This window comes from Microtus ochrogaster, unplaced genomic scaffold, assembly GCF_000317375.1.
Source record: "Microtus ochrogaster isolate Prairie Vole_2 unplaced genomic scaffold, MicOch1.0 UNK49, whole genome shotgun sequence".
Lineage (NCBI taxonomy): Eukaryota > Metazoa > Chordata > Mammalia > Rodentia > Cricetidae > Microtus > Microtus ochrogaster.
Genome location: NW_004949147.1, coordinates 2,551,369 through 2,565,219, shown reverse-complemented (window position 1 = coordinate 2,565,219; position 13,851 = coordinate 2,551,369). Strand labels below are relative to the sequence as shown.

The following is a 13,851-nucleotide window of genomic DNA, read 5'->3' as shown; positions in this document are numbered from 1 at the left end:
CCCTTTGATGAGTCCAGTCCGGATCTCAGGCCCCTTTGTGTCCAGAGCCACGGCAACAGGCCGGTAAAGAATGGGATCAGAGGCGAAGCTTTCTGTGGCTGCACGCACGTTCTTGATAGTTTCCGCATGGTACTGGATAAAGAAGGGAGACTGATTGACAGGTGCCCTTCATACCTGAGTCCAGTTCCTATTCTCTACCTTGGAGGCCAAGTTGACAGATCACAAGTGTCTAACCTTTCCCTACCCCTAATCTTAGCAGTACACACTCTTCCTTCTATGACAGCGTCACCACCTCTCATGGCGACAGCTACCACAGCATCATCTTAATACAAATCTTGGGAACATTCCAGAATACTGCCACCAAACCCATCATAGGCAGGAATGTGACACTAACCTGCTTTTAAAGCAGCTGTGTGTGTCCCTTCAGTAGCTCTAGTAACCCTAGGCTAAAGACTGAGGCAGGTAAAGACTTGTGTTTGATGTCTGCCCTGGCAGTCTGTGTCGGTCTGTTTCCACTATCGATCCCAACTTCAATTCAAACTCAAAGTTGTTGACTTAAGTGACCAATGGCCCAAGCTGAACGCTCATTGCTCAGTCATACAGACACCTCACTTCACAATTTCACAATCACTTTCTCAGGTCTAGAAATGCGAACGGTGACCAGTGGCCCATCTCTGACACAACTGCCCTTTGATAGTTTGAACGATAGAGCTGCCCAAAAGACTTCCTTTCTCTACCCGGGACTCAGTCAAGGCAGACCAAGAATTTGTGGATGGTGCAGATCCATGCGACACCACTGATAACAGGCCATTTATTACATCACTTTATGGGCTTTGTCCTTTAACCACAGTGGGCAGGAAAGACACCTGCAAGCCTGTTATCTCTAGGAGACAAGGAGAGAGACAGAACCAGTCCTTCAACAGTGACTACTGACTGCCTTGGTTTTTTTTTTTTAACAGAGTTCCTTATAGTAGTAGTTCATTTCCATTGAAGAATTATGGCTGTATAATATCTACTTTATAGGGCCTACAACCTTTCCCACTGGCATAAGATATTTCTGTAGGTGTAACTGAGGCTGAATCCAGATTTGTGCTTACCGAGTTACACACTTCAGCCCATAAGTGTCCTAAACAAACACATATCTTGGCCTCGTGCATAAAACTGCACTATAATCCCAATACCTAGAACACTGGGAGGTCTATCATTAAAATCCTCTATATACACTTCTGGGAGGTGACTGTGTCTTCCACTGTCATATCTATGACTTTGCTGGTGCGTTCCCAAATGGTGACAACTGGTGCCCAGTGTCCTCCTTCTCGAGGCTCTAAATTTAGGCCGTTTAAAAAAGTCAGTGTGGCAGTACAGCCCTGCCTGCTCAGCAGGGAAACACACATCTCGCCCATGTGAACAGCAAGAGGTGCAATTAAGAGGCTACCAAAGCTGCCAAAGGATCACATTCAGCTGGTAGATGTTCCTGTCAGAGGGAGGGAATGCAATTTCAGTGTCTCCAGGAGTACTTAAACCACCAAGATTGCAGCAAAACACACCCTGGTTCTTCACAGAAGGAACACATGCAATAAGAGACCTGACACGCAGTCAAGCTGCTTAAATCACATGCCCTAACAGAACAACTTCAGATCAGCTTCCCAAAGGGGCTAACTGCATCTCAGTATAAAACCTAAAAATAAATTTTCAAGGGCAACAAATAAATAAAAAAATAAATAAAAGGTCAATCTATGAATAAGATTCAAAGTACGGATAAACTCCAAATGCCTCTTGTAGTTTAAAAAAAGTTGAGCTGGAGTTGGCCTCACCCAGGTCTCGATGACCTCACTAGCCACTGCCATTTCAGCTGCGTGGTATTATTTTACTTGACTCAAGAGCCATGAAACCTAAAGGTCATGTCCCCTAATTTATTTTTGCCCATCCTGCAAACCAGAGACCACACAGACTCTGCTTGCAAGTGGATCTAATTCTGCCTCTGGGTTAGGCTTTCCCTTGAGTTTATTCCAGGTAGCTCCTGCCAAGAGCAGTGGAACATGGAAAGCATTGATCTCTCCCTCTTTTTGGTTTGAAACAGAACCCTGAAACACTTATGTTCCTGAGGCTGACTCCAGACGCCCAAGTATCCCAAGCTGGCCATGAACTCAATTCTGCTTCAGATTTTATGCTATCACACCTAACAAGAATGTGTTCCATACCCATAAATGCTTAGGTGCCTACTGGACTATCCTAGGCACCATGCATGACATTTGGGAGCTGGCCTTCATCGGGCTGTTTATAGAATATGGGTTAGGGCATCTATGAAGAGTTCTCATGTTCTGGGAATGAGGGGTTCACTTCTTGGACTGCTCTTCTGCCTTTATTTTTAGTTCAAACAACACCCAAAGGTCAGAGGGCAAAATAGAGCACTCTGAACAGAACCTAAAGAAACCAGAGTGGACTGTCCCCCCTCCTTCAATGCCAGTAGGAAATCCACAGCGAAGCATGAAAAGTACTTGAAAGGTAGCTGTAAGATGACTCCATCTGCCCAACTGCTAGAATTTATTGTTCTAAACTTGAAAGCACCAGAACAAATGGGCTTTTCTAACAGCTGCCATCTGCTTCCTGTGTATGGCCCCCATCAACATCAGAACATCTAAGGACCAGCCCCAGCTCAAATGCATTCCTACCTCTCTCCTCTGAAGGACACTACTAGACTCAGCCTCAAGTGGAAACCCCCTGGACCTGCCTAACTAGCTTGGGACTTGGGACTGAACTAGGTCAGAAGCAATCTTCTGTATGACCTTTTGTTCACCAGACCCATAGGAGCCATTGCAGAAACCTTCAGGTGTGGACATCATGTGTGGAGCAAAGACACATGATAGCCTAGAGGGGTTTCCAGCTAAACCCTTCCTGCCTTCTTTTGTGAAGGTTAAAGGCAGAGACAGCCCCATCCTTGACAAAGCAGGCCTTGTTTGTCTAGGCCAATGAAGGTGGCAGGAGGGAGGGAATCAGGGATGGGCTAGGACCATGTCTCATTCCCAGAGAAACCCAGACTCACACCTGCTGGAAGCTAGCTTCGTGAATGAACACCACACCTTCTGTTTCCCATCAATAATATCCCAGCAACCCAGCTGAGGCCCACCTCATGAGTTCCATGAGAGAAATTGAGACGAGCCACATTCATTCCCGACTTGATCATTTCCTTCAGCATCTCCACAGACCGGGAAGCAGGGCCTATCGACAAACATTGAAAGCCACGGGTGAATAAGCCATGAACACTCAGGAAAATGTGCAAAAATCTGTTCAACATCCAAACTCTTCATCCTTTGATTGCTTTTTAACCATTAACTCCAAAAATTAACAGAAAGTATTATACTAGTCAACTTTAATTTAGATATGAGGGGAAATACTACCATTTTCTACAATTTCTTCAGGGCCCCACATACTCAGGCAAGTGGAGGGAAGAGCCAGGCAGTTTTTTCCCTTAAGACAGACATGTAACTACTGATGTTGGTGACACAGACCACATGAAAAAGATCTGGCCGGGTGATACCTTTAATCCCAGCATTTGGGAGAGGCAGGTGGATATCAGTGAGTTCAAGGCCAGACTGGTCTGCAAAGTGAGTTCAAGGACAGCCAGGCTTAAAAGAAACCCAGTCTTGAAAAAACAAAACAAAGATGATCTGAGGTGTCTGAAATCCTCTTATAAAGACCCACTAAGGAAGACACCTATTGCAGAAAACTAGGTGTACTAATTCTCCATGCCCGCTTCCCATGGCTTCTGTTCCCCCCAAGAAATGTGTACAGCGCCCCACTTAGAACCTAGATTAGCTTTGTAATCGTTTTGCTTTCCAGGAGACAATGAGGCAGGAAGCCTCCATTCAGGGGAAGGCCACACTCACCAATGGTACAAATGATGCCAGTGTTGCGGGCCGTGATGGGTGCGGAGTCAATGTCCAGGCGGCACATATGTTCCAAGAAGGTGTCAGCCATGGCCGCATGCAGCTGCTGGGTTTGAATGAAGGCAGTCCCTGCTTCGCTGTGTGGCTTCGGCATGGTTCCTGAGGTCCTGGGGCCCAGAGAGGTGAAGAGTGCGTATTAGACAGGGCCGTGTCTGATGAGCCACTTGGCAGAGGCGGCCGTCTCCCACTTACACATTAACCCAATACGGTTGCTCTGTGTACAAGTCACAGAGACCTGGCACGTGCTGGTTATGTGGATGCTCCTCAAATTGGGCAAAGGGCTCATGTGACCGTGAGCAAACAGCAAAGACCTTAATGAATGAAAGTCACTTCCAATCCAATGTACATAGGCCCAGGGAAGCAGTGTGAGCAGGATTCAGACATGAGCCGCTCTCAGCTGTGACAACTTCACACCAACACAACCAAGAACACTTTACATACATGAAGAAACTTCCTCAACACTGCAAGAAGAAAAATCCTCCCAAACAAGTCCTTTTTAGCTCCAGAGTGCTAGGTTTTCACTGGTTTCATTGGCTAAGTTTATTCTTTAGCTTCTGTTAGGCAAAAATTCCAGAATTCTTTAGCAAAACAGCAACGTTTGCAAGACACACAAAGCCAATTTTGCACACAAGAGCACTGGAACAGCTCCGAAGTCATTACAACTCTACTAAGGAGTTGCCTGTAACCTTGGAAACAGAATTGCACACAGTAGCTAGTCTCAGAGGGCACAGAATCCACTCCACAACCCAGGCTGACCTTGAACTCACTATCTTTGATCTTCTAAGTGCTGAGTTAGACCTGGCTTTCCCAGCCCCAGTTCTGACCACCTGGACTTCCCCTCTATCTGTGGCAGGTAGCGCATTCCCGGTGGTAGGCTGAGCATTCGTTCCAGGCAATTAGCCACCCAGGTCACAATCCCAACAGCTGCACCGACCTTTGCTTTAACTTTATTACCGACTTACAACTAAGTGCTCACTGAGCTGGTTAGAAGACAGAACTCTGCAGAAGCTCCGCGCTGTATTGACAAATGTTGAGAGGCTTGAGCAATGTTGGGCATCCTTCTCACCCAGAGTTCAAGACTTCAGCCCAAGTTCTACAATAGGCCCCTCCTTATCCTTGCTCTCTGCCCTGCCTCCCAGTCAAGGGCCCTCAGTCTACTGACTATGTGCTTTTTGCACGCCTGAAGAATACGCACATAAAGCTTGTCCATGTTACCCTGTTGAGACCTGGCAACAGCCAGGGACCTCTGCAACCTACTAGTGATCCCAGGTAAACAGAGGCCTACATGTCTTCAACCACACAAACGGCAAACTTTTCACAGGACAAGGTCTCATTCTTTGTCACCCAGGCTGGCCTTGAACCCCTGGCAGTCTTCATGTTCCAGTCTCCTGGGATTACAGGGGGCATCCCTACATTCACTGCAGAATTTAAAACTAAAGCCGGGCAGTGGTGGCGCACGCCTTTAATCCCAGCACTCGGGAGGCAGAGGCAGGCGGATCTCTGTGAGTTCGAGACCAGCCTGGTCTACAAAGAGCTAGTTCCAGGACAGGCTCCAAAACCAGAGAAACCCTGTCTCGAAAAACCAAAAAAAAAATTTAAAACTAAAGGAGGGACGAGACCTCCAGCTATTGCCAGTGGCCAACATGGTTCATTCCCAACTCCCCCAAACAGTCAACCTCTCCTCCGGGGTCTCCTTGGGCTAACCCCCAGCACCTTGCAGTGTTTGTTGAATTTGTTCTCAGTCCCATTAAGACCTCTGTCAGGGGCTGGAGAGATGGCTCAGTGGTTAAGAGCATTGCCTGCTCTTCCAAAGGTCCTGAGTTCAATTCCCAGCAACCACATGGTGGCTCACAACCATCTGTAATGAGGTCTGGTGCCCTCTTCTGGCCTGCAGACATACACATGGACAGAATATTTTTTTTTTTTTTGGTTTTTCGAGACAGGGTTTCTCTGTGGCTTTGGAGCCTGTCCTGGAACTAGCTCCTGTAGACCAGGCTGGTCTCGAACTCACAGAGATCCGCCTGCCTCTGCCTCCCGAGTGCTGGGATTAAAGGCGTGCGCCACCACCGCCCGGCACATGGACAGAATATTGTATACATAATAAATAATCAAATATTTAAAAAAAAAAAAAAGACCTCTCTGTCAAAATCAGTTCTGCCTCTTCCCTCTCCCCAAATCTGAGGGTGTCCCAGCTCCTTTGTCTACTCATGGTTGAAACAAACATGGCTGGGAACTCTCAGGGCTCCCAGCCATGCTTAGGAGGCTGCTGAGAGGATAGTATGGGTAGCACATCAAGCCAACAAGGCACGAAAGCCTTGCTGTGACCACGATGGGACTATAACTATGAAGTCAGTGAGTGGAACAGACACTGAACCCACTTTCCTAAAAGCCACCAGGCGGCTCTTCTTTCCATGAGTCATTGTGTCTCCTTCCGAGGCCACTGATGATCAGGCCATACCTTTGCTTCTCTTCTGGGCCTGGGCTTCCGGTGACATATTGCTGTTTTTTTGACTCAGGGCGGCAGCTCCTTGGCCCCACTTGGAAAGACCGCTCAGATCTGAGTACAGTTTGCCCTGGAGAGCTGTATGAGGATTGAGGATTAAGGCAAAAGCTGAGTGTAACTAAAGTTCTCTGTGGTAATCACCTTAATAACCAGGAGAAGTTGCTTAGAGCTGCTACACTATACACACACACACACACATTGAGAAACTAATGAAAACCTGGAGGTAAAAGTGACCCCTGACTGGCTCCCCTGTGGTACTTTATCCCAACACCCAAAAATTGATATTTAGGTTTTTTTTTTGAGGGGGGGGTGGGCACTGTGCAAAGATCAGAGGGCAACTTAAGAGAAGCTGCTTTCTCCTCCCACCAAGGAGTTCTGAGGATAGAACGAGGGTCATCAGAAACCATTTCCTCCACCACTGAGCTATCTCGGGGACCCTCACTGCTTCGTTTTCATCAGAAACCATTTCCTCCACCACTGAGCTATCTCGGGGACCCTCACTGCTTCGTTTTCATCAGAAACCATTTCCTCCACCACTGAGCTATCTCGGGGACCCTCACTGCTTCGTTTTCTTCTCTCTCTCTCTCTCTCTGGCAGAGGCTCACACTATCCCAAGCTGGTTTCACTCAAAGATCCTCCTACCTCAACTTCCCGAGTGTTAAGAGCACACACAGGCATGACTGACTCCCCGTGAAGTGTCTTTAAACCTATAACTTACTATCATTCCTCTGGGCTGGCCTGGAACTTGGTACGTAGTGCCTTTCCCCCAAGGCTGAGATTACAGGAATACACCACCTCTAGTTTATATAAAAACCTGGTGCCTTTCACCTTATGAAAGGAAAAAGACTCAAGAGGATAAATGTCAAAATCACCAGTTCATAGCTGATAAAAAAAAAACAACCACCTTGTTACCTGGGTGGCAGTATTTATCACAACATTCCCTCCCTCCTGTTCTGAGACAGTTGTCTCATTATGTACTCCTGGAGATGTTATATACACCAGACTGGTTTTCAACTCAGAAATCCATCTGTTTCTGCCTTTCTAATGCTGGGATTAAAGGCATATGTTACCATGCCCAGCATCATATCCATCAACAAAAACTGATGTGAAACGCTTTAAGAAAAAAATAAATAGGGGGCTGGAGAGATGGCTCAGCGGTTAAGAGCACTGACTGCTCTTCCAAAGGACCAGGGTTCGATTCCCAGCACCCACATGGCAGCTCACAACTGTCTGTGACTCCAGTTCCATGGGATCCGACACCCTCAGACATATATGAAAGCAAAAGCACCAATGTGCATAAAATAATTAAAAAAGTAAATAAAATTGATACAATTAAATAGACTTCTAACGAAACATCAATTGTTTCAAGTCCTCTACCAATCTAGACCCTAGCTCACTGAGCTATTTCTCTTCCTAAATTCTGACCTGGAATACTCTGGCCCCCCACCAGGGCTCTGCCTATCCCATGGTCCCCACAACTCAAACCACGTGATCGATATATTTATAGAATACCCTTTCTGAGGTATTTTTCCAGGCCAGGAAAGCAGCCCCAGCCTTGGTTCCATGGGCAGGGTGGGCCTCCATGAAGGGCTTGCCCTATTGCCTACTGGTACAGTAGTAATTCCTGCCAGGACATGCGGCCCCTCCCATGCCAGCATCCTCCTCTTTAGGAGGCACCCACATGCACAGCCAACCTCCAGCCAGCAGCAGAAGCCTGGCATGTCCAATGACAGCAGCAAACAGCGTGCTCAGGGGCAGGAGCCTTACTCTGCAGCCTGAGCCCCTGCAGCAGTATCTTCCTCAGAGCCATTGCCCCTCTGTGAGAAAGGAAACTCCAGCTCAGGCTTCAGTGTGACCTACAAGCCAAGGCGTGCACAGGCCCAGCTCAGATCACCTTGGTTCTGCCCCTTCCATCTGTTTCCCTCGTGTCAGGCACAAAGGTCATAAAAACAAATAAGAAAATAAATGCTCAATGTCACCCTGATTCTTAGAGCTGGCACTCTTATCAGGCTAAAGTTTCATGCCTCACTCCACCAATTAAATCTTCCAAATCATTGCTGCCATTAAAGTACCCTGGGGTGTGGAGAGGGGGTTTCTCTGTGTAGCTCCACTGAGCAGGCTGGCCTAGAACTCAGAGACTTGCCTCTGCCACCCAATTAAATGCATGCACCACCACTGTCTGGCTTATTTATTAAGACATGGTCTTACTATAATATATAGTCCTGGCTACCCTAAAACTTAAGAGATCCATCGGTCTGTCCCCTGCTTCTTGAATACTGGGATTAAAGGCATTTGCTACCATGCCCAGGGGAGGTCTACCCTTGAACCTCAGCAAATTCTCTATCAGAAAGGCCTAGCATTAATCAACCAGCCTATTCTGAACTCGAGCCCACCTGTTGGAGTTAAATTAAATTCCTGGCCCCCCCCCCGAACTATACTAGCCCTACTTTAAACTCTTTTGTGGAATTATGGGACCCTCACCCAGGAAGACCATGCTACCTAAGGACAGAAAGCCAGATCAAAGGAACCCTTCATTCTCAGTACCAAGGATCTCCTGGCCTCCACAGCTCTGCAGAGCAGAGAACTAGTTTGAGCCAAAAGGAGGAGATTTGGGAGAAGTTCTGTCCTGCTGGCACATGGTGCCTCCTTAGCAGGTTTAAGCGGCCAGGGTTTCTGGGAATGATGCCCACGCTCTGGACCCTGGCTTAGGAGCCCAGGGAACTAGGTGTAAGCAGAATGCACAATGGCCTCCACAACTGGAGGCGCAGGCTCAGCATTTAAAGGAGTGCCCTGAATCACAGTGGGGGAAGGGGATTGAAGCGGGAAGGCAGCACTAGCTGTCCAAGAGCACTGACCTACTTACCATGAGTGCCTGCCTACAGTGACCTTTATAGGACTGCAACTACTGCCTCTCTTCCCAAGGGGGAGTGGAACTCCAAACCCCACATTTCTACCACCCACAACTCAGCATCAACACTGACTTGTATTTTTAGACTTTCCAAAAATAAAAGTATACTGACTATTCAATCCATAATTTCATTCTGCCATCCCCTGACTTCTCAAACCCTTCTACAGAGCTTGGGGTGCCCTCAAACTCAAGACCCACCTACCTGCCTCCTGAGTGGGGAGATTAAGAGCATGCACCACCACATCCAGCCCTTCCCTACTTCTTAATCTGAAGTTTGGACTCCTCCAAAATGGGCATGGCAAGAGGCTTAAAGTCAAAATGTTTGGAAAGGATGTAGCTTCCTTTGGAGACTTAGCTGGCTTTGGGAAAGAGGCTCAAGATCCCCAGACCTCAGTGGAGAAGTTGGGGCATCTCAGAGGCCACCGGAGGTACTGCAGTTCAGACCTCCCTCCTACGTGCAGACAGGCACAAACTGCAACAGGGGCGTGGCCTCACTGAACAGCTTGGTGGCTCTAAGACCACCCCCCAGTCCCTAGCTGAGATGTTACTTTTGGCCTCAAGAGTCAGCAGAGGTTTGCAAGCCCCCAGCCACGTGGGCTCACCTCTCCTATCTGACTACTCCATATCCAGTCTGTGTATCCAAGTATCATGTCGGGAAGAATGGTCCTCATACAGTCGGTCATTTACTCCAGTCTGCACCCGAGTGAAGTTTACAGGAATGACTCAGCCCTTAAGTACTCTTACCAGAACAGTAAAAAATCTCATAGGTGCCAACTCATTCTTGTAGTTTACCAGTTAACTTGGCTATGGGTATTTGGGATGATTCAGAAACTGAAAGGCAAGTGACTCATTTTCCTCTACCTCAATCTCCACCTTAGTTCTTGGCCAACTCATCTTGATTTCCTGCAGAAAAGCTAAAGCAAAAGACACTAAAAACCCAAGTAATATGAATTTAATGCAAGAGATTTTTTTCCCTAGCTTTCTGTACATGGCTGTTTCCTCATTTCTTCTACTCAATATTAAGAAATCAACAGCTTTGAGAAATAAGCTGTCTTCCTGTGACCAACGCCTTCACATCACACACACAGATGGCATATCCAACAACTCCAATGTGATTTGAGTAGTAGCCAGCTATAAAATGTGCCAAGTCACTCACTGGGGATAAGGCTCTTTTCTTTTGAGACAGATTTTCACTATTTAGCCCAGGCTGGCCTGAACATGTAGCCATCTGCCAGTGAGTCTCCAGAGTGCTGGCATAGAGCTCTTAATGAGTTCACAGAAACTGCCATTACACTGGTTCTTCCCTGAGAGGCTGCTGTGCCTACCAGTCAAGAAGGACGGTATACAGACCCTGCATTTTGCTGCCACCCACGCACTTGAGACAGGGTTTCAGAGCCTGGCTGGTCTAAAACTCAACGAGATCCTGTCCTGGCCCTGCTCTTCAGTGCTGGAATTAAAAAGTTGTGTGCAGCACCACACAGCCTGGGTGAGACCTTTTAACTTAGGGAAATGCACGCTAGTTCAGCATCTGACTCAATAAATAGGGGGCCTCACTACATCTAGAAGAACCAGGTTTCCCACTCACCCAAGGAAGAAAATCTTCTCAAACGCCTCTAAGTTGAAAGGCTGAGTCATCTTGCCCAGACCTGGTGATGGTTTACACTAACTTCACTTTCCCACAAAACAGGCTTACTCCTTACCTACAGCATCCTCAGGCCACCAGAAGGCAAACTGTTGCCTAACAATGGTACCTTGAATCCTAACCCAAGGTCCTCCCCCTCTGCACCCTAGAAAGTGCCACACCCTGAGTATTGTGGCAACAGAACTTACTGCAACAGCCTCCAAACCTTACTTCCTACAAGTCAGCAGGATGAACGGTCTTACATTGAACCGTCAGGAACAAGAATCAGAAGACATCGATCTGGATAGCTGCCTCTTTGTTTCTACCATTACAGAGGGAGACAAAGGACGCTGCATTTCTCCCTTTAGATGGCAAGCTCCTTTCTCAGGAGTTACGGTAGTTACATTGTAAACACCTACGGGATTCCAAAGAGAATTAGTTTCCAGGGGATACTGGGTATTCAGAGCCTTCCTGCCTCCCCAAGCTTAGCCTCAATATGTATAGGCAGGGAGGCCTTCAATCTAACTGTATCTCATTCACTGAGAAAAAGGGACGTATGCATGCTCTTCTGGGCATTTCACCCGAGATTACTCCCTGCATTGGATATGTCCCCTACTTACACGGAGACCAGTAACTTCAGCAGCCTGGAGCAATCGTCTTTACTCGTGACACAGGACCAGAGACTGAACCACCTCAGAAAATAAATCACACCGGATTCCAAAAACCTGTTTATATCCCCCCCGCTGCCCACACGCAGAACTGTCCCTTCACTGTGAGGCTCTTAGTCCTATCAATCTCCTTGGGTTTAGAAGAGGTGATCGAGAGACATCTTTCCATGACTGGATTTTTATGTAACCTTCAGATTTGGTGCTTTCCTGCTTCTTCAAAACCCAACGTGCGAACCACCCTGTGCAGCTAGCTCCATCTTCCTCACAGCACTGACTTGACAAATTTTGCTTCCCTGTTTAGACTGAGCTCTGCGGGCTCCAGCTCCACCCGGAAACCTCTCTCGGTTGATCGCCCACCCCCCACCCTTTCCCCAGCACGTGGGCGCAGCGCGACCGGCTGGTCCAGGCGCCCTGCCGTACGTGCAGCCCCGCCACCGCAGGATGGAGCGCGAGAGAACTTGCAGGCGCCCCGCAGGGCTGGGAAGCCCGGAGCACCAGTGCCTCGCGGGCAACCAGAGGAATCTGCGTCGCACAAAATAGGAAGGAATAACGGCCAACAGGGAAGACTGACGTTACATAACCTGTGGATACATCTCCCGGGACGGCCACTGACTGCATCCTACCTACACGCACCGGACCACGAGGGCTAGCGGGGACTCGGCGGACGTGACCAGAATGCGGGGGGCGGGGGAAGTTGCGCGGAGGGGGAGGGGCGAGGATCCGGATGCTGAAGGGATGCAGTGTCGCGGACGTGACCGGAATGGAGGGGGAGGGGCGACTCGGAGTAGCGAAGACGGACGCGGGAAGAGCACACTGACCTGAATGGAGGATAAATGCGGGGCCCAAGGGGGGAGGGAGCGACAGAGTTATTTCAAGGAGAGATTATAAGGAGGTCACCGAAGGAGGGAGGGGAAGAGCACAGAGCTAAAATGAAGGGCGAAAGAACTACTAGTGAATGCAGGAGGATGAGCATCGGAGTGGGAGGGAACAGGGTGGAGAGGATGGCAGCAGTAAGATAGGAGAGTGGAACCAGATTGAGAAGGAAGAGGGGCCAGAACTAGCATGTGGGGAAGGGGCTGTAAGGCCTCTCTGTCTTTGGAAGTTCAGGACCTGGGCTCGAGTGTAGCTTCTCCCCCAACCCGGACTGGGATGCACGATGCCAGGCGTCTGGGTCCCGCGTGCGCAGGCTGGCCTGCGTTACCCAGTAGCGGGCGTCGGCCCTGGGCACAGATGGCGTAGGTTCTCCCCTCTCACCTCGGGCGTACTCCGAATCCTGCGACGATACCCAAGTCGGACGACGGAAGGGCCGAGACGAGTGTCTGCTGTGCGGGACTGCGCCTCTTGGGCCTCAAGGTTATCACAGCTGCCGGCCGCAGCAATCCCTCCGCAGCCCCGCCCCTCGCCCAATCCCCGCGGCGGCCAGCGGCGCCCCGCCTCTCGCGTTTCGCTGGGCGTCCGCACCTTTGGAGAGAAGCGCGGTGGAGGCGGGACGGGCAGGTTGCCCTTTAGAGGAGGACTACCTTCCTTGGCGGAAGGACACAGTCATCCAAAATTGCGCATTGGTTATTCTGATAGCCAATGGGGAAGTGGTGGTGAGGGCGCAGGGCCCGCCCTTGGAGACCGAGACACCGCCACCCCCAGTTCCCCAGGCGCCAGGGCCACCTGTTGCCTTAGGACTTGGGAGTCTTCTGTAGGGCTCCCCTTTTGGCCCTCTGCCCAGGTCGCCCCATCTGCCCTGGATTACCAGGGCGGTGCCCAGATTTACACGTCCCCTAACATTCTTCCAACCCCGCCCAAGGTCTCTCTACTCTCCCGATGGCCGCCCCAGAGCACCCTCCTGGAAGCTGGAGTGATGTGAGCAGAGGGTGGTCAGAGGTCTGGACTGTCTCCCAGACATTGGAGGCCAAGTAGGGGGAACTTGGGACCCTGTTGCTGGAGCATGAATGCGGCCTCATAACAAGAAAGGACAGGTTGGGGCCATGTTAATACTTTCAGTAAGGTCTTGAATCCTGTACTGTTAAGTGCCTTGGAGCAGAAAACCAGTTTAAGGTAATCAGTGCAGAACTGACCATCGTGCAGGGCGATGGTGGCACATGCCTTTAATCCTAGCACTCGGGAGGCAGAGGCAGGCGGATCTCTGTGAGTTCGAGACCAGCCTGGTCTACAGAGCTAGTTCCAGGACAGGCTCCAAAGCCACAGAGAAA

The 13,851-nt window shown here is 49.3% G+C and overlaps 1 protein-coding gene across 1 annotated transcript in view; it reads right to left on the bottom strand.

Moving 5' to 3' along the window:
- Window positions 1-13,131, bottom strand: part of Pkm (pyruvate kinase M1/2) — a 23,452-nt gene extending 10,321 nt beyond the window's left edge. Inside the window, exons 1-4 of the mRNA XM_013354585.2 lie at window positions 12,902-13,131; window positions 3,888-4,054; window positions 3,128-3,219; window positions 4-132 (exon numbers count right to left, since the gene is read on the bottom strand). Coding sequence (XP_013210039.1) covers window positions 4-132; window positions 3,128-3,219; window positions 3,888-4,041 — 375 coding nt within the window. The 5' untranslated portion in view covers window positions 4,042-4,054; window positions 12,902-13,131. The remainder of the gene's footprint in view (window positions 1-3; window positions 133-3,127; window positions 3,220-3,887; window positions 4,055-12,901) is intronic.
- Window positions 13,132-13,851: the final 720 nt, after the last annotated feature.